This window comes from Periophthalmus magnuspinnatus, chromosome 14, assembly GCF_009829125.3.
Source record: "Periophthalmus magnuspinnatus isolate fPerMag1 chromosome 14, fPerMag1.2.pri, whole genome shotgun sequence".
Taxonomy (NCBI): Eukaryota; Metazoa; Chordata; class Actinopteri; order Gobiiformes; family Gobiidae; genus Periophthalmus; species Periophthalmus magnuspinnatus.
The window spans coordinates 27,798,662-27,817,105 of NC_047139.1; the positions used below are offsets into that span (position 1 = coordinate 27,798,662).

Consider the following 18,444-nt stretch of genomic DNA (forward strand, 5'->3'; position numbering starts at 1 on the left):
GAGCTGCAGTGGTCTACAGTTGACCTTGATGACTTTACCTATGCTCCTGGGAATTAACTGGCTGTAAACAAAGTGCCAAACTACTGCATATGTGAAAACTGTAGCCTATATCCAACAACGCCTTTCGGACACTTCTGGAGATGTGTTTTTGCACAATGAGTTTAACTGGGTGATGGCACAATACTGTATATTTGGTATGTCATAGACCTGTATACTCAGTTATATGCACTGAATAATAAGCACATTTATACTATGTACTACTACTGTATGTAGATATTTACCAGTGAGTTGTGTATGGGACAACTCCAACAGATATGACCTGGTTTGTCCAAACGCATGCCATACTCTAATCCTGGTTCTGCAATAGGATGATGCTTGTTACATTACAGACAGGAGGGATTCAGGTTTAATTAATTAATAGCAAAACGCTCTCTTTGAAAAATGTACCAGCTTTACAGTTAATGATTTGTCAGCACAAAAATGGTGCAGCCTAGCACAACTATCTGTGATTCATTAGGTTTCATCGCCATTTAAAGTGTCCCCTGCGTCTCCTGTAGTGTGCCAAATAATGAGAGGAGGCAGCCTTATGCCACACTCTGCCTGACCAGGGACACATCTTATATCTAGAGGCAAGAACAAAGAATACAACAGAAATTTAAATGCATGCATAAGCAATAAAGTTCTCCACAAAGAGGATGCTGCATATGTTCCTGTACTACTGCAAAAAAGACCCTAACACCTCTACTGTTACTGTGCCTGAGCCATACCACAGTCTTAACCATAGACGCAGACTGTACAAACTGTCATGCTTTTTCCCACTGATATTATAAAGGATTTATACTATTTATAGTTGAATAGGAAGTAGCCAAAGCACAATCATTTACTTGCACTGCTTATAATGTACTGTACTATGTTAATAAAACATAAACAACTGCATTGAACCCTCTTTGTTTTAATGTGTTTTACATGGTGTGGCCTTGCCAGTGTGTACATCTGTGACGGACAAACAGACTTTAGATAAGGAAGTTAAATAGCATGGCATGGAATTGATGTAGTAACCCTCTCCATGTTTGATGCATGTATCTGTTTTTCTCATAAGTTCCTGATTGTTGGGCCTCATGTGCTTCTTTGTTAAATGCCTGTGCCGTTTGACCGGTTTTTCCACTCGCAGTGCGCACCTGAGCTCTTGTTAGCGGAAGTCTCCGCCCTGTTGTCACTTTACGGCTCCCACAGGTGAGGAAGACGCCTGTTCTGCCACAAACGACTCACACTAAGAGTCAAAACAGGCCAAAGACTTGCGCACGTTTCGACGCGTAGAGCAATTCTAAATTGTTCAGAGACTTTTTAAAAGGATAAACCTGAAGATCCATATTTCAGAGCGCTGCAGAGCCGTGGACATGACTGCCTGGAGACTGGTTTACTTGGCTTTCTTCTGTTACGCTACGACTGGTGAGTCCCTGTAAAAATGCTCGGTAACCTTGATTTAAAATGGAGATACATATTTTTTTTTTTTACAAAATGCTGTAACTTAAATCAAAAAGCCAAATGCTTCCCAAGTTTCTCTGTTTTCTGGAGGCCTTTAAGGTCCATTGGTAAATAGCGTATGTGTAAGACAGGCCATAGGAGCGACCTGTAGCGCCCCCACAGATCACTGTGAGCGCATGTGCAGCCAGGGCTGTAACATTGTGACGATTGTTTGTTGTCTTGTAACCCAGTAGCATATTTATTGTTACTTACAAATACAAATGGTGCAGAGAAGTAGATTTTACTAAACGTTGCGTCCCTACATTCTTGTGTCCTCGGTTTCAGTGACTGTAACTTCAGTCATTAGGTTTCAGAGAGTGTTGTGGTTTCAGTGTGTGACTCATTGGCATAGCTCTGGCCTAGTATGCGTTTATCAGTGCATGCTCGAAACTCTGGCAATATGCAAACAAGGAAGTCATGGAGTCTTGGATTCCTTTTACACTGCCTTAATGACCAATGCGTATTCATCCCAGCAGAAAACACCTGGAAGAAATACCTACTCTAACTCCTGAAGCCCATGTCTTTCCATAGATATATGTTTATGTCCTAAGTGTGAGCATGTTTCCAATGTGACTGTCAAAGAGTTAATGATTGATATAGTCCTGTCCCAGTTTGAAGCCCCCTGGATTCACAATAGCAATACTGAAATATTTAACCGAAGTTCAGCTGAAACTTAGGTCTGCATGGCTGTGTACAACATCTCCTTTCACCACACAGCAGTTTCTGTAAAATGAATATATTGTAAAAATAAATAAATAAATAAATAAATAATAATAATAATAATAATAATAATAATAAAAAATTCATTATAGTCTCAGTTTAAGATTATAAAATGCTAAATTTTTCTGGAGTGTCAAGACTGCTTGTTGACAGAGCTAATACTGTTGTTAACGGATGATTGAACTTCCATCATATTAACTTCATGCCTGTATGATTAAAAAAAATAAAAAATGTTTTCCAGGTGTATCTGGTTTTTCAGTGACTACCCAAAAGAATAATGTGCGTGTCAAGGAAAATGAAGGTAAGTTCATTATAACAAAGAAATGGCTGCTGCAAAGTGAATATAACTATTTTACTAAACATTTGGCCAACACTGATTTTGCTGTAAATCATCAGGGGTTGACCTTTCCTGCCAGTTCTCCGCTGACTTTGGTACTGATGCAAGAGTAGAATGGAAATTTCAAGATCTCAAAGGTTCACAGACATATGTGATTTACAAGGGAGAAGTAACATGTAAGAAATCTCTGCTTTATAAAATCTATTACAATTTGGTGTTTTAATGTGGAGTTAACTTTTCTTTAATCCTTTTGCAGCACAATATGTTAGCAGGGTGACACCATACGGCAGCAATCTGAGATTCACCAAAGTCACCGTCAAAGATAACGGAATGTATGACTGTGAGGTCTCTGGACAAGGCCAGTTTGGCGAAGCCCGAGTGAAGCTAACGGTTTTGGGTCTGTAAATTTGTTGTTAAGTTAATTACAGATTGAAAAGCTGTTAAATGATATACTAATGTTTGGTTTTCCAGTTCCTCCAGGCGTTCCAGTGTGCAGGGTGCCCTCCTCAGTGACCACAGGAAAACCAGCTCTGCTCACATGCGGGGACAATGTTGGCTCTCCTCCTCCAACTTACAAGTGGTTCAAAAATAATGTCCTTCTACCTGCAAACCCCAAAACAGTTTCTGGCTTCCAAAATGCAACCTACAAACTAAACTCAGAAAATGGCAATTTGGTCTGTTCATTTTCCTACCGTCCCAAATAATAAACTTCTCTGCTCAAGTCTCTGCTCTTGTAAACATGCTTTTTCTTTCTTTAGGAGTTCATTCCTACAGCAAAAGGAGATACAGGTTCTTACTACTGCATGGCTGAGAATGATGCCGGTCCTCCTCAGCAGTGTAAAGCAGCCACGATGGAAGTCCGTAAGTAGCTCAGGGAATGTTTTTCGTTAACTGGGTTTTATGGCAAAGGTAACTGGTTTGGTACGCGTGGTTTCAAAGGAAATCTTGAATATTAACTAAAGCAAAGACAACGTTATAGTATGATGACCTGCCTTATTGGTTTTCATAATGTTGTGTATTAGATTAGAATATGCCGCCCTAATATGCTAACTGCTAATACCAAGAACTGCACAAAAGCGCCGGAGATCATCTTTGTCTGATCAATCTATGACAAAATTCAATGACATGCTTGTGTATTCCAGGTGACCTCAACACTGGAGGGATTGTAGCTGGAGTTATCATTTTTTTGCTTCTGTTGGCTTTACTTGGATTTGGCATCTGGTATGCCTACAAGAAAGGATACATACTAAGTAAGCTCATTTCTCCTGTTGTTTTGCCTTATGCCAACAATTGTATCCAGTCCAGTCTACTTTATATCCATGGGTTTTAGTCTGATGTAGTACTGTTGCTGTAGCAGTTAAAAATTCAATACCAAATACTGATGGAGGAAGCCAAAACCCATGAATATCAAACATTTTATAAATCTAAATGTTTCTGAAGCATAATTTACTATATGAAACAATTGCTTTACCAATGCTCATAACGATATTAATAAAAGTAAAACCAAGAAAATTCCATAAAATAAGTTTTGTTTTTTCCCTGTACTATTGCCAAACTACACTAACACTTAAACCTGTTTTCTTTTTGCCTCCACAGAGAGCAACAAGTGAGTTCTTGTTTTTCTATTTATAAAAATGTCCCTTGTCCTGTTTGCAATTTAATGTAAAATTAATATTAATAATCTTTACCAGAATAACCCTGTTTTGGTAACTTATTTACATTTTTTACATGCATATTTTCCATAGAGAAAAGCCAAATGTGGTCTACCAGCCGCAGTCGGTATATGGAGGGGAGGAGGAGGACGATGTAAGTTTCATTTGAATTAACAAACAGCTTTTAAATACAGTGAGAAAAAATAACATGCATATCTTCATATTTTACAGGGGGAATTTAAACAGAAGTCATCGTTTGTTGTTTAGCCCAAAGATTGAATTTTTTTTTAACTGCTGTAATATTCGTGTGTGTACTTTTAGGTGTTTTTGAGTGTTTTTATGAGATTGATGAGTTGACTGATTTGGCATTATTTTCTTTTAACTCAGAATCCTCTTGTTTTTATTTATAACATTATGAACGTGATACAGCTGTTTAAATTCTACTAGAAGAAAGACATGAATGTCGCTTGGGAATAAACGGAATATCCCTTGATATTTTTACTTTTCTGCACACATTGTTTTTGTATAGCCTGAATAATCCTTTTGATGTCTGTAATTTTTTTTATTTTTTATTATTGTTTGTGAATATTTGGACTCTAAACAAAACCGAAACAAAAGACCTATGTGCTACATGATTTTCTTTCTCTGATAATATACAGGTTGAACTCTTGTCATGGGCTTCCTGTCAGGCTTTTGCTTTAAGGCTTAAATTCTATACTAAACACTGGTTGTTATTGCCACATGAAATTAATACTATAGCCTAGTAAAAGTAAAGTAACTTACATAAACTCGCAGATTAATATGTAACTCATTTATCAGGAAACATTCAGTCTAATTTGTTTTGATGTTGAGGTTTACTTGCAAAGATGCTGAGTAATTTTATTGAACAATAAAGTTGTCTTGTTACAAGATTGTGCTGTTACTGAAGTGTCAAATGAGGTCATAGATTAGTAAGTGCATAATAATTGACCTTATATGTCATCGCGTAAGCATAATTGCCCGTTGTTATGGCATCAAGGTGCACTATGGAGCTTTTCAGACGACTTGACCTCCTGCTTGTCTCTCTGGAGATATTTTAGTTTAACACCAGACAGGAACATTCCAGGCTATTAAAACCATCTCCATGGAAACAACCAGGTGGCAATCCTTCATCAGCAGCATACCTTTAAATTCATACACTGTAGTGCGCAACACATCCCGATGAAGGAAATGTGACACGGTTTCAACTTTCCTGATTCCTTAAAGCAGCTCTAGAGGTTAGACCATGAAGCAGCTCTAGAGGTTAGACCATGAAGCAGCTCTAGAGGTTAGACCATGAAGCAGCTCTAGAGGTTAGACCATGAAGCACCTCTAGAGGGGAGACCATAAAACAGCTCTAGAGGTTAGCCAATGAAGCACCTCTAGAGGGGAGACCATGAAGCACCTCTAGAGGTTAGACCATGAAGCAGCTCTAGAGGTTAGACCATGAAGCACCTCTAGAGGGGAGACCATAAAACAGCTCTAGAGGTTAGACCATGAAGCAGCTCTAGAGGGGAGACCATGAAGCAGACCATAAAGCGGCTCTAGAGGAGAAACCATGAAGCAGCTCTAGAGGTTAGACCATGAAGCAGCTCTAGAGGTTAGACCATGAAGCAGCTCTAGAGGTTAGACCATGAAGCAGCTCTAGAGGGGAGACCATGAAGCAGACCATAAAGCGGCTCTAGAGGAGAAACCATGAAGCAGCTCTAGAGGTTAGACCATGAAGCAGCTCTAGAGGTTAGACCATGATGCAGACCATAAAGCAGCTCTAGAGGTTAGACCATGAAGCAGACATGAAGCAGCTCTAGAGGAGAGACCATGAAGCAGTTGTAGAGGAGAGATCATGAAGTAGCGCTAGAGGTTAGACCATGAAGCAGCTCTAGAGGTTAGACCATGAAGCAGCTCTAGAGGTGAGACCATAAAGCAGCTCTAGAGGTTAGACCATGAGGCAGCTCTAGAGGTTAGACCATGAAGCAGCTCTAGAGGAGAGACCATAAAGCAGCTCTAGAGGTTAGAGCATGAGGCAGCTCTAAAGGAGACCATGAAGCAGCTCTAGAGGAGAGACTATAAAAGAGCTGTGTAGACCATAAAGTCGACTGCCTTTTCTTTTCTCATAGTAGGACCGTCATGTTTACGTTTAACAGTTAAATAGGACGAGTCTATCTCCTTTAACGTTGTGCTGTCCCTTTAAAGAAGGAGGGCGCAGCGCTGGAGAGCTGAAGCCTTTTTCAGGCTGAAGCTGCGCCTGACACAGACTCGACTCCATTCATAAATAAGACAACACGTAGAAGGGAATGACAAGCACATCTCGGCTCTCAGCGGCTCAGAGCCGAGCAGGACCTCAGCATGTTCAGCTCGAGAGGGAGCTGAGAGGGGCTGAGCGGACTCTGACGGTCCATGGCTGAGCCCCTGTGTTCAGGAGGCAGCTCTCTCCAAGTGTCGGGGCACAGCTGGGTTTGGTGTTTCTTTGCTCTTCCGCCTAATACGACTCACTCTGGGTAAACAGCTTCCGCTTCCATCCATTTTCAGTGGGCTAAATGAGCGCACAGCAGAGCAGCCGAGGACCTGACATACCGATGGAGCTGTGAGTTATGGCAGCCAAAGAAGAAGACCTGTATGCCAAAGTGACCCCGAGGAGGCAGCGCCAGAGCCGGCCCAGCACCATCAAACACGGCTCTACTCTGGACGTGCTGCTGTCCATGGGCTTCCCCAGGACCCGGGCGTGAGTACACTGCTCTGTACCATTAGATCAGTCTGTAACACCTTGCTCTCATGAAAACATTTGACATATTAGTATGAGCTTTAAAAGTGCGCACTAAGGCTTGATGAAGTTGCCATCTCTGAAGCTTTTTGTAGGAGCAATGACTTGATAGTTAGAAGCAAACTGAAGGCATGTATGTAACATTTGCTTTAGATTATTTCAGCCTTATCTGATGATTCACCTGCTTTTGTCAGGGTAGTCCTCAAAACACTTGTTTCCATTCATTTGAGAAAATATGTTGCACACACAGTCATACTCAGAACTGGGTGTGAAAGTATAGTACGTTATGTAAGAGAACATCTAAAAACCAAGCCTTTAGTGTACTTAAATATAATCCTACATGACTGAAGTATTGAGCCCATTATACAAATAACAGCTCTGTATACTCCCTTGTCTAATTCTGTAGCATATATGCATCATTTGAGAGTTTGTTTTTTATGTTTTATACTGAGCACATGTCGTAGCCCTGTCTTCTCATCCACACGTGAACTATAATCATTCATTTTATATTGTTCATTATTACCAGGTCATTTATAATTACTACTTTTTGTCTGTAGCTCAATTGGAGGTCATTTCAGTTTCCTCAGTGTCTGCCAAATAGATTAAAAATAACTTTTTGCACAGGAACATGACACATCTGTCTCTTTCCTTCAGTTGTAAGATCTATATAACTCATGTCATCTGTCGTTTGATCGCCTGAATGCAGCATTTGCCTGTGAACCTCCAAACTCAGTGGATAAATTCACAGGCACTGGTTATTTTCTCACATCTATAATTAATGCAAGACTTTTACATATCAGGTTTATTGAGTCTGTGAAAGCATAATGAGGCATAATAAGTGCCTCTGTCGGGGCAGAACCACACTGCAGGGGCCAGTGTCATGTCACTTTTGTCCTTTATACTGTATACCAGAAAATGCATAATATTAAAATGCCTTAATAGCTGCAGGAATAAAGGGCTATATTCATAATATCTGGATTAATGATCAAAATCAGGCTTTTGTGTTTTAATGTGAATTTCATGCTGAGTCACCCAGAGTTGGACAGTGTAATGAGAGATAGGAGCAGGAGGACAGTGGTCTCTGCTGACGGGGAATGATGGGCGGAAGCAGTGTCTGAAACTGATCCTACTGTGAGATCATTTCACTTCCTTTAGATTTTTCTGGTTTGAGAATGTTTTTACACACCACTGCGATATTACAGTTTAATTACAGTTACAAAAGGACTGTATATAGGTAAGATCTGCCAATAGACAACAGACAAAGTGCTACTGGAAGTCAACTATTTTGCTTTTGTTTCATATTTTACTGGGCAATCAATGAGAATTCCCTGAACACTTTAAAATTAACTTTTGCCCTTTATCAGCAGGAAATGCTTAAAATATCAGTAACCAAGTTACCAAGTACTGAAATTTCCTGGTATCTATTTTCGACTGTTAAATATTAATCTTTTTGTTTATTATGGTTTGTAGACGGAAATCTCTGAGATAATTCCGCTGAGACGGACATGCTCTCACCTGAGAAGCATGCTCCCCTGCAGCCCCATGACATACTGCTGTGACTAGAATCATTGTATTGTGTCTGTGTGCACATAGAGGACACATACAATTTTAAAAGGGGTGTAGATGTCACCTGAGTCCAAGTATTTTGCTTAAATCATTGGTCACGTGAGGTCAGGCTGTGCGCATGATCAAATTTAAATTTAAAGATTTCAAAATTACTGTAGTCAGTTAAATTTTGAATAATGTGTGTGCTTGTTCTTCCTGCCAAAACCCGGAACAAAGCCACTTATCTAATTTACATTCAAAAACACAATTATTTTAGGCCTGTCAGGTGATCACTATTAAAGGAACTATATGTAGCTGGCGCTCTTCTAGGACACATTTTCTCTTTCTCTGGATATGGACAGGCCATGCCTCAGTTGGAAGCTCAGAACCTCCACTGATTCATGATTGTCTGCAGGTGCTGGGGTTTAGGGAGTAAGGATTCAGATCAGAGACAGGCATTTTAGCTTTAAACCAACTGGATTTGAGCACTGAAACTGGCAACCAAAATGAGACTTATGTGAGGCTCTTTCTCCCTTCTGATTGGATAATCTTCTTGAGAACCAAAACACCAAATTATAACATAAATAAATGGGACATCATGCCCAATGTTTTTGTAACTAAGAATAAGTCAGCATTATAATTGTTTTCAATAAACACTATATTTGATTTGAACACATTTCCCTTGTATGTGGGTTACACAGATAAGTTTATAAGGAAATTTCTTTAATTGTACTGCAAAACGTACGCCATATGAAAGAGACTTATGCAGACTCTAGACCAGGGGTCACCAACCCTGTGCCCGCGGGCGCCATGTCGCCCCCAAGCCCCACATGAGTCGCCCGCAGACCAGTTCTAAAAATAGCACAACTCACTGCATCTAAAATTTAATTTTATTCTGTTGCTATTTTTTTAATCACCCTTGCGTTTATATAGATTTAAAAATGACAATATCTTAAACATATGTTCATTATACGTGAAGTATAGATAGATAAGTTAAGGTGAACTTTGACCTACTCACTTCAAAGGTCAGTATTGTGCGCGTGACAAAACCAGTGCTCCGCTCGCGAGCGCTGTGAGGATGCGCTGAATGCAGTTTCTTACTCCATGGTAGAAAATAAAGAGATCACTTTCACAACGATTTAAGACTGTAAAAGAAACCTGCGCGTATCTCATTTGCGGAGCGACTGTGGCGACGGCAAAGCGGCACAATGTGGAGGGACACTTCACTATGTCTCACAAACGCAGCTTTGGGTAAACACCAGGCTTTTTCCACGACAAAGTCACACAACGCAACCGAAATTTATTTAAAAATATGTAAGCTTATTTTTCTTTAACATTACATAATTGATAACTTTATGAAACATGGTGCAATGTATATTATTTATGTTTTGTTAAAAAGGTTTGTCAATGGATAGTGAAAATGGGATACTTTTCCTATGAGATGTAGTGATGTAAGTGTCATCTGGAAATTTAACAATTACTAAGATTAGTAAAGTTAAAGTGCTGAATACTGATATCTGTTTCCCTCCTTGCTCATCGTTGATAATTATTTTGAGAAATCATTAATGTGATCAGTGTCTTGCAACGTGATTAGTGTGTTCACATAGATGATTATCATTTATCATTGTTAATAATTTATAACTAAAGGCAAACTGAGCAAATGTGTTATTTCAGAAGAGCGTCTCAAACTGGTAGCCCTTCGTATGACTCAGTGCCCATAAAGTAGCTCTCAGGTTAAAAAAGGTTGGTGACCCCTGCTCTAGACCATAACAAAACCTTCAAAATTGGTGGAAAAAAGTTACTGCCGTTTTAAAATATTTGTGTTTGTGTGTGTTTCAGGATTAGCATTGTAATGTAGTGTTGTATTTCTTTCCATTTCATGTAATTATTTATGAAAACCTAAATTTACTAACATTTCGCCACCTGTAATAATTATTTAAATTACATATTTTCTTTTGTTAGTGAAACAAAAAACAGACCTAATTTGTTAAAGCTTGTAGTATAATAAGAAAGAACAACCGCAAAACCTAATGCCTGTGTCCACGTGATATTGTTGTGTCTGGCAGTGCAGCTCACAAGAACAAGCCATGTATTTGAGACGATCCGGAGGAAGTCGCCCATTTCCGGAAGTTTAGCTTGTGACATTTAGAGAGTGCAGTGTTGAAATGGTGGTTAAAAGAATGCTGAGACATGAGTTCACTTTTTTAAGCAGTGTTGGGAAGTAACTGAATATATGTACCAAGAATATGCATTTAGAATAATTGAGCTGCTTGTTACATTTTGTGATATACAGAATACATTCAGAATAATTGTTGTTTTTTTAAGTCAAAAGAATATATTGCAGTACTCCATCACACGATTTAGGCTTCAAACTGCACATAATCAATGAGAAAAAATAGAAAACATTGCTCTAATAGCGTATGCATGTGTAGTTTTTCCTTCTCCAATTCAATAATAGGAAATGCATAGCAATGGTGAGACAAATATAAAGCTGTTTTGAATTCTATGTTGTGTCTTAATTTATATGCAACTTTGAGTGAAAGTATTCAAAATGCAGTATTCTGATTGGCCCATGTATCAGAGTACGTTACAGAATGCATTTTAATTTGGGTATTCAGGATTCAGAGTATTCTTCCCATCACTGCAAGGTACAAGAGCCCTGAAATGTTACCATCTGAAATTGTATCAAGCACTTGCCAAATCTGACCTGAGCCAGGACTTGCCTTCAGTCATTCTGTGGTCTTTTGGTCATGTTTACCAGTGGCAGTATAACTGTAGGATAAACAGTCACACCTCTTGTGAGTGCGTTATCCTCTCTGATCACTTCATGAGTTTGAGTAGACAAATGGCAGGTATCGTATGAATCGTTTCTGTGTAGTTTAGAACTGACCCAGTGGTTTAACTGTTGTATGTCTGTGTACTTCCTCTGCTGATGGGGCGCACCTTTGGGTGCAGTCTGAGGCCAAGCAGCTCTCCTCAGTTCTTAGTGTGATAAGTGCTTGAAATGAGTGTGTTCACAGTCTGCCTGTAAACAGGAAATGTTGAATTGCCCAGAGAGCTGACTCAGGGTGGCCCATGGGAGTTGGTGCACATCAGTGTGTATGGGGTGACACAGGTCACTTTTTAATTCAAGTTTCTTTGAGGCAGTGTTGCTTCCATTACATAAACTCAGCAGGAAATAAGATTAAGTCACATTAAAGCAAAGCAGAGCAAGCAGAAAGAACATCAGAAAACGTATGGGAGCGCAGAGAATATTTACACATGAAAACCAAAAGCACTGCTGTCAAAACATCCACCGCAGAGCCACTTGTGGAGGCCTGAATATACACACTTGTGCCACATGTGGCGGAAATGAAAAGCCTGTTTCCAATAGTGCATATGGCAGTGGTTCATGTGAAAATAACACTGTTTGCTCTTCTGCCTTTATACAAACATGCGTGTGCTTTGTCTCCATACCTAATGCAGTCTCTAAAAGAGTCTGCCTTCACAGTTCCTTTTCATCTACACCAAGCTGTGAACAGGAAACACAGTTTATAAATAACTCTTTGGGTTTTGCTCAGAGCAAAGGGAAGCCCTATGGGTTACATGCACAACTGCAGACAATGTAACTTATAACTGTTATTCAGAAGCTGGTAATATCAAATTTTAACTAACTGGGAATACAGAATTCACATTAATAATAGTATATTAGTCTCCATATGGGCACAAGAAGCACGCTATCTGATGTTCTGAGCAGAGTGGAGCTTACTGTCACATCTGTCTGTAATCCCATCATGCCTTCATGAAGAAAATCTCCTTTTCTCTCATAAACTTTGTCTTTCCAGGTGAAATTCACAAATATGCATAGCCAACCACTTTCAAAGCATGCAAAGGACAAAATAAAGGACTCTTTGTTTTATAAATAAAACACTTGTTGTATCCTGTTAATGTTGTGCTTAATTCATTTTGTCTTACATTGGTTGTCTGTGGATCTGTGTGTGATCCATCTGCTGCCTGCCTGCTGTTCCCTGTCTGCTTGGCTCGGATAGGCTACACTGCCCCAGGGTTCGGGAACTCCAGCAAATCTAGGTCTCTGTCAGTGGGACAAATGTAAATATAGCCCTCAGAATGTGAATGGATGAGCGTCAACAGTCAGTAGGTTTGTGGCAGAAATAGGGCGATAAACTAAAAAAAGTCTTTTCAACAGTGACAAGAACCACAGTCATCAGAAACAGCAGTTAGTCAAATAGAACAAGGAAATGAAATGAAGGCTTTGTTTCTGTTGTTCTAATGGAGACAATGGGAGAGACAGTTCCACAAACATGGGGCTGTGCATTCTTTAATGTTTGAGCTCAAGTCCAAAGAAAGAAGATGGTTGTTGTGTGGACAGTATTCAGTCTACAATATACAGACTGAGGAAGACGAGCTTCAAGCTGCTATAAAGAATCATTTAGTTAAAATAATGTTTGACACTAATCAAGTATCATATCTATGTGTACCATAGCGCTAATAGATACTCAAACTGAGAGCTGACCTTTAACTTAAGTATTAAGTTTTGCTGTCCATTTTAGAAGATACTGAATTTAGTTGACTTCTGTTGACCCTATCTAGACATAATTGTAGGGGTGACCTACAATATAGCAGTTTGAAGCAAAAAACAGGCTAACTGAACTTTGTGCAATGAGCCATGTAATGAGTTTTGCTACAGTACCTGATGGTATGAATAGAGATTCAAATATTAAACAAAATAAAGTAACTTCAGAGAACATTTACAGTGCCTCGTTTCTCTGATTTGTTACTTCATGTCACAGGATATTGTTACTCTAACTGTAAAAAGCATTCATAAATTAAACTATTGATTTTGTACCTCAACTTCCATCTCCTCTTTCACTCTTATTTTTATTGCAGATTAAAAGCCCTGGTCTCAACGGGAGGGAAAAATGTGCAGGCTGCTTGTGACTGGTGAGATTAGTGTTGATTTTTAGAATCGGCAACATTAATGATGTCTGCTTTAATCACTGCAATGCTGTTTTGGTGTAGGCTCTTCTCTCATCTGGATGACCCGTTCCTGGACGACCCTCTGCCCCGAGAGTATGTGCTGTACCTCCGCCCCAGCGGTCCTCTGCTGCAGCAGCTCTCTCAGTTTTGGCAGCAGTCACGAGTGACCTGTGGAAAGAATAAAGCTCACAACATCTTCCCCCACATCACTCTCTGCCAGTTCTTTATGGTCAGTGTGTGCAACGTGTCAACACACGCAAGGGCATATTACCGTACTGGATATTTTATTTATAACATGCTCAAATAAATAAGTATAAAAATTGTTCATTATTTGACACAATGCTATCGTAAATTCAATGCATTCAATAATAAGCACATATTATGTTAAGATGTTATAGAAATATATATTTTTCAACTCAAAATAAATGAAGGTCAAAAAGAAAAAAGCTGTAATTGATATCTCACCTTAAAAAGATTAAAGCTGTCCTTTGACTCATTGCTTTTTTCCATACTAGTGTCCAGATGCAAAGGTGGAGGCCCTGGTGGATGCCCTGCAGAGCACTGTGACTAAATGGAAGGGGCGGATCCCTGTACCTCTGCCTCTCGAGCTCTATACCTCCTCTACATTTATCGGCCTTTTTGTGGAGGAGCAGGTTGCGGAGGTATTGAAAAGCTTTGCATCTGATTTTGCCACAGAAGCAGCAGCCAAAGCAGGTTTGTTACCTCATAGTGTTAATTTTAATTCAAACTTATTTTGTGTTTTCTTTGTCGAAAGTGTAAAACCTGGTGCCTTTTTTCAGATGTTCATATTGAACCACATAAAAAACAACTTCATGTCACATTGGCGTATCACTTTCAAACAAACCATCTGCCTGTCTTAGAGAAGCTAGCCAAAGAGGTCGATGCATCTTCAGGCTGTGACTGGTTAGCGGTGCTCTTCTCTAGGGACATTAGGTTTGCTAATCATGAGGTATACTACCTGTTTATTTGTACATAGTCTGTTGGGTTTAACACGTTCAAGCACATCTCGAGCCGTTTGCTTTTGTCCTCTTGTAGACTCTTCAGGTCATGTACCCCTACATGCCTCAGAATGATGATGAGTTGGAGCTAGCCCCCGGAGACTTCATCTTCATGTCTCCAGTGGAGCAGAGCACTGCCAGTGAAGGCTGGGTCTATGGCACGTCCCTGAGCACAGGGCTCTCTGGTCTCCTGCCTGAAAACTATGTGAGCCGTGCTGATGAGTCTGACACCTGGGTTGTCCATGGGTACGTAAGTTGTACAGTACAGAAAAGAATCAAATACAACCCTTATCCATGGTTTTCAGAATGATGAAAAGTCAGGACTGTGGACAATTCTAAACTAAATATTATATCTTTTGAATGGTCAACTGTCCTCAAATGACACCATGTAAAAAGGTGAAATCCATGAATACAAGTAAGTGGCTTATAAAACATTCTTTCCAACTACACATAACCAATACTGCCTCATGAGACGGCTGATAGCATTTTAGCCGCCCTGCCACAGTTCTGCACATTTCCATCAATTTCTCCAACAATTTGACTGGAATTCCCTTTTCGTGCTTACATCATGGCTCTGTCCTGTCACAGTTCCCAAGTCTGACTATAATTTCCCTGCAACTATGAAAACACTAACATTTGGTGGTTCTGATCGACAGTTCTCACTCCATCCACAACTGTGCCTCTCCGCTGACCTCTGGTAGGAATGTGGGAGGATTATTATTTGATGGACAGCTTAATGACAGTCTGCTAGACACCATCATCGATACTCCCAGCCTATCTGGCCTCTGTCCTCCAATGCAGGTATTACATCGACATTCATTCACATGTACTGCAACTTGTGATGCATTGCGTGTGTGTCAAAACAATGTAATAATTTAATCTCTATGGGACTATATCTCAGGTGTCAAGGTCGACCCTACATTCTTGCCCCTCAAAGAGGAGGTTGTTTGTGTGTCGTCATGGTGAGAGGATGGATGTGGTGTTCGGAAAGCACTGGATTACACAGTGTTTTGACTCTAAAGGTAAGAAAATTATAAGTCATTGCTATACTTTACATTTATGTGTCGACGCATCTGTTTTCAATTAACACACTTTCCTATAGGTCGTTATATTCGTTCAAATCTCAACATGCCACCCAGTTTGCCATCCCGAAGTGGAGGTCACAAAGACTATGACAAAGATTGCCCAATCACTGTGTTTGGCTCAACACAGGCTCGACTTGTGGGTGTGTAATAAGGAACAATATTTGATCTGAATAAAAGGCTATATAATGCCAAATTTGTAAAAAAAAAAAAAATCTATTCTATGTATGTGCTGTTCTCAGGTGAAGCCCTATTGGAAAGCAACACAGTCATAGACTTTGTTTACAGCTCCCCTTCTCTGCGCTGCATTCAGACTGCTCAGCACATTCTAAAGGGTAATGCATTTAACTGTGGCATTTTTTTTGCTCAAACCACTAACCTCAACACGGTGTCATAAAAGAATCACATAATAAATATAAAGAAAAAGATACTAGTGACAATCTTGGATAAATAAAAGATGGTTAAATCATGCAGAGAATCTTGTGTAAAATGATGCAGTTTAATAGACAAATATGTGTAATGTGTCTCTTGCATTCCTTTTTTAAATGGAAGGTCTCCAACAGGATGGGAAGATCAAAATTCGAGTGGAGCCAGGATTGTTTGAATGGACCAAGTGGGTTTCGGGAACATGTTTACCCTCCTGGATCCCTCCATCTGAACTGGCTGTTGCTAATCTAAGTTTGGATACAACATACAGGTATAGGCATTTTCCACCAAAAATGGCAATAGAACAAATTTACATTTTATTACACAGGTGTTATAATTACAATAGGCTCTGCGAAAAGAAAGATGATCTATGAGATAAAATATAACAAATTATAAAAAGGTATCTGTGTGGACTTCCAGGCAAACTGAACAACAATAAAATTCCAGAGTTAGCCAGATACACAATTTTGAAGCTTCTCTTATAAAAGCCTTTGTCAAACCTTAAAAAATAGAATTTAGAGGAAGTAGACTTTTGTTGTTGATTTTTTTGTATGATTCTAACCCCCCTAAATAATTCTTCTGTTCTTAGACCTCATTTTCCAGTTAGCAAGTTGACTGCATCAGAATCCTATGACACGTACATCAGCCGGAGCTTCCAAGTGACCCGTGAGATACTGTCTGAGTGCAAAAACCTTGGTAAGGTCATTTTATATAGCCATACTCAAGACAGCCTATACTGACTATTTAGTGAAATGTGCCTATGATTACACACTCTTACACAGGGAACACAGTCCTGATTGTCGCCCATGCTTCATCCCTTGAGGCTTGCACTCGCCAAATGCAAGGACTAAGCGCTCAAAACTCCAAAGATTTTGTTCAAGTTGTTCGAAAGGTCTGTGCGCCTTCTTATCTATGGTGCTTCAAATCCTCTTGTCTTTATCCCCTGCTTATATCTCTATATCTGTTATGCATCATCACATCTGTTTCCTTCTTGTCTCTGTGCAGATTCCTTACTTGGGCTTTTGTGCTTGTGAAGAGTTGGGAGACACGGGCGTGTGGCAGCTGGTGGACCCACCCATTTTGCCTCTGACACATGGACCTAATCACAGCTTCAACTGGAGGGAAATGCTGATGCAGGAGTGATGGCTTTGCCATTTGGATCAGCTGCTGAAATTGCAACACAAATTCCTATAATGTTTTTCGGACTACCTAAAACAAGAGAGGCAAAAAGACTCCAAACAACTGCGGCAACTGAATGAAGACACTGCTCAGGAACAATGTTGTATAGCTGAAGTGGAGCAAGTAGCAGGGATTAGCTACAGAGTTGGTGGACTTGTTTTTTATTTCATTTAGAGTGCATGGCTCCAAAAACTATTTTAAAAACAGGGTATTTATCTAAGATATTTGAAACTCTCTCTTTTTTTTACACAATAAAATAAAGTCTAACTGCAATTTTCTGTTGCCCTGCCTTGCACTGTGACATACAAATTAAATTTGGAAACCATATTGACAGCTACATTCCTCTTGGAAAATGGCACAAAATATTGACAATCCAGTTGTAGGCCTATAGGAGGACCAACCTTCATTGTTTCCGATAGTTATGTAAATGTCATATCAACCTAAAAAATTCTCCTTTTCACACATTTATTTATACCCATGTTATCATCACGCTTTGACTATTGTCACTATAAAACATTGACATCCTGAGACAAGATTAATAACATGTTATGATTTTGAATGCATTATATTTTGTACATGTTTACTTATTGCAATTCCAAAATGAAGAACATTGTATTTATGATTTTAACAACAAATAAAGTATTGTAAGAAATATAGGACAAACACAACATATCGGAACTAGCTGAAGTTACTATGTGGCTAAGTATTGTATTTGATTTAAAAATGCCGTTTGTTTTGCAAGAAAATAAACAAAGGCACATTTGAATGCACATTTGTCTTTTTTGACCGCGCAGTATAGCCTATCCAGCCTATCCATTTTACATAGCGCATCAAGCCTGACTCTAGGCCTGTGACCAGCTGTGCCAGATTGTAAGGGGTCAGTGCGTAAGGGGCCAGTGCGTAAGGGGCCAGTGCGTAAGGGGCCAGTGCGAAATTCTAACTACTAAAATGTACAATACATATTTATACATTTGCTACCTTGCAGTATTTTTTTATTGAGAACACTGCTTAAACCAAACAACAAGCGAATAAGTTGGATCAAGTTAGCACTGAGCTAAACACAATTAGCCTACAGGTGGGTAAAAGTTTATTTTATTTATGTATTTCTTTACATTTTTGGCCTGTGTATAACATATTTATACAGAACGTCGAGGAAATAAGACTAGTGCAGAATCTTTTTTGTTGCACAAAACTATGAATGTAA

The 18,444-nt window shown here is 39.4% G+C and overlaps 2 protein-coding genes across 3 annotated transcripts; both read left to right on the forward strand.

The window, feature by feature from the left end:
- Positions 1-1,222: 1,222 nt before the first annotated feature.
- f11r.1 (F11 receptor, tandem duplicate 1) lies at positions 1,223-5,112 on the forward strand. The gene is made up of 9 exons (XM_055226492.1): positions 1,223-1,449; positions 2,486-2,545; positions 2,641-2,757; positions 2,838-2,978; positions 3,053-3,255; positions 3,340-3,442; positions 3,724-3,848; positions 4,334-4,387; positions 4,465-5,112. The coding sequence occupies exons 1-9, from the start codon at positions 1,398-1,400 to the stop codon at positions 4,498-4,500; spliced, it is 891 nt and encodes a 296-aa protein (XP_055082467.1). The 5' UTR covers positions 1,223-1,397; the 3' UTR covers positions 4,501-5,112.
- Positions 5,113-6,446: 1,334 nt separating this feature from the next.
- Positions 6,447-18,008, forward strand: ubash3ba (ubiquitin associated and SH3 domain containing Ba). 2 transcript variants are annotated; one of them, XM_033978225.2, is made up of 14 exons: positions 6,447-6,973; positions 13,445-13,498; positions 13,577-13,763; positions 14,050-14,248; positions 14,335-14,504; positions 14,591-14,799; positions 15,210-15,354; positions 15,455-15,575; positions 15,656-15,778; positions 15,878-15,970; positions 16,188-16,332; positions 16,651-16,757; positions 16,844-16,953; positions 17,067-18,008. In XM_033978225.2, exons 1-14 carry the CDS (start codon positions 6,843-6,845, stop codon positions 17,202-17,204), a joined length of 1,932 nt encoding a protein of 643 aa, XP_033834116.1. In that variant the 5' UTR covers positions 6,447-6,842; the 3' UTR covers positions 17,205-18,008. The 2 variants fall into 2 exon arrangements, with proteins under 2 accessions (XP_033834116.1, XP_055082559.1); XM_055226584.1 differs by having other exon boundaries at positions 6,502-6,973; positions 15,434-15,575; positions 17,067-17,924.
- The last annotated feature ends 436 nt before the right edge of the window (positions 18,009-18,444 follow it).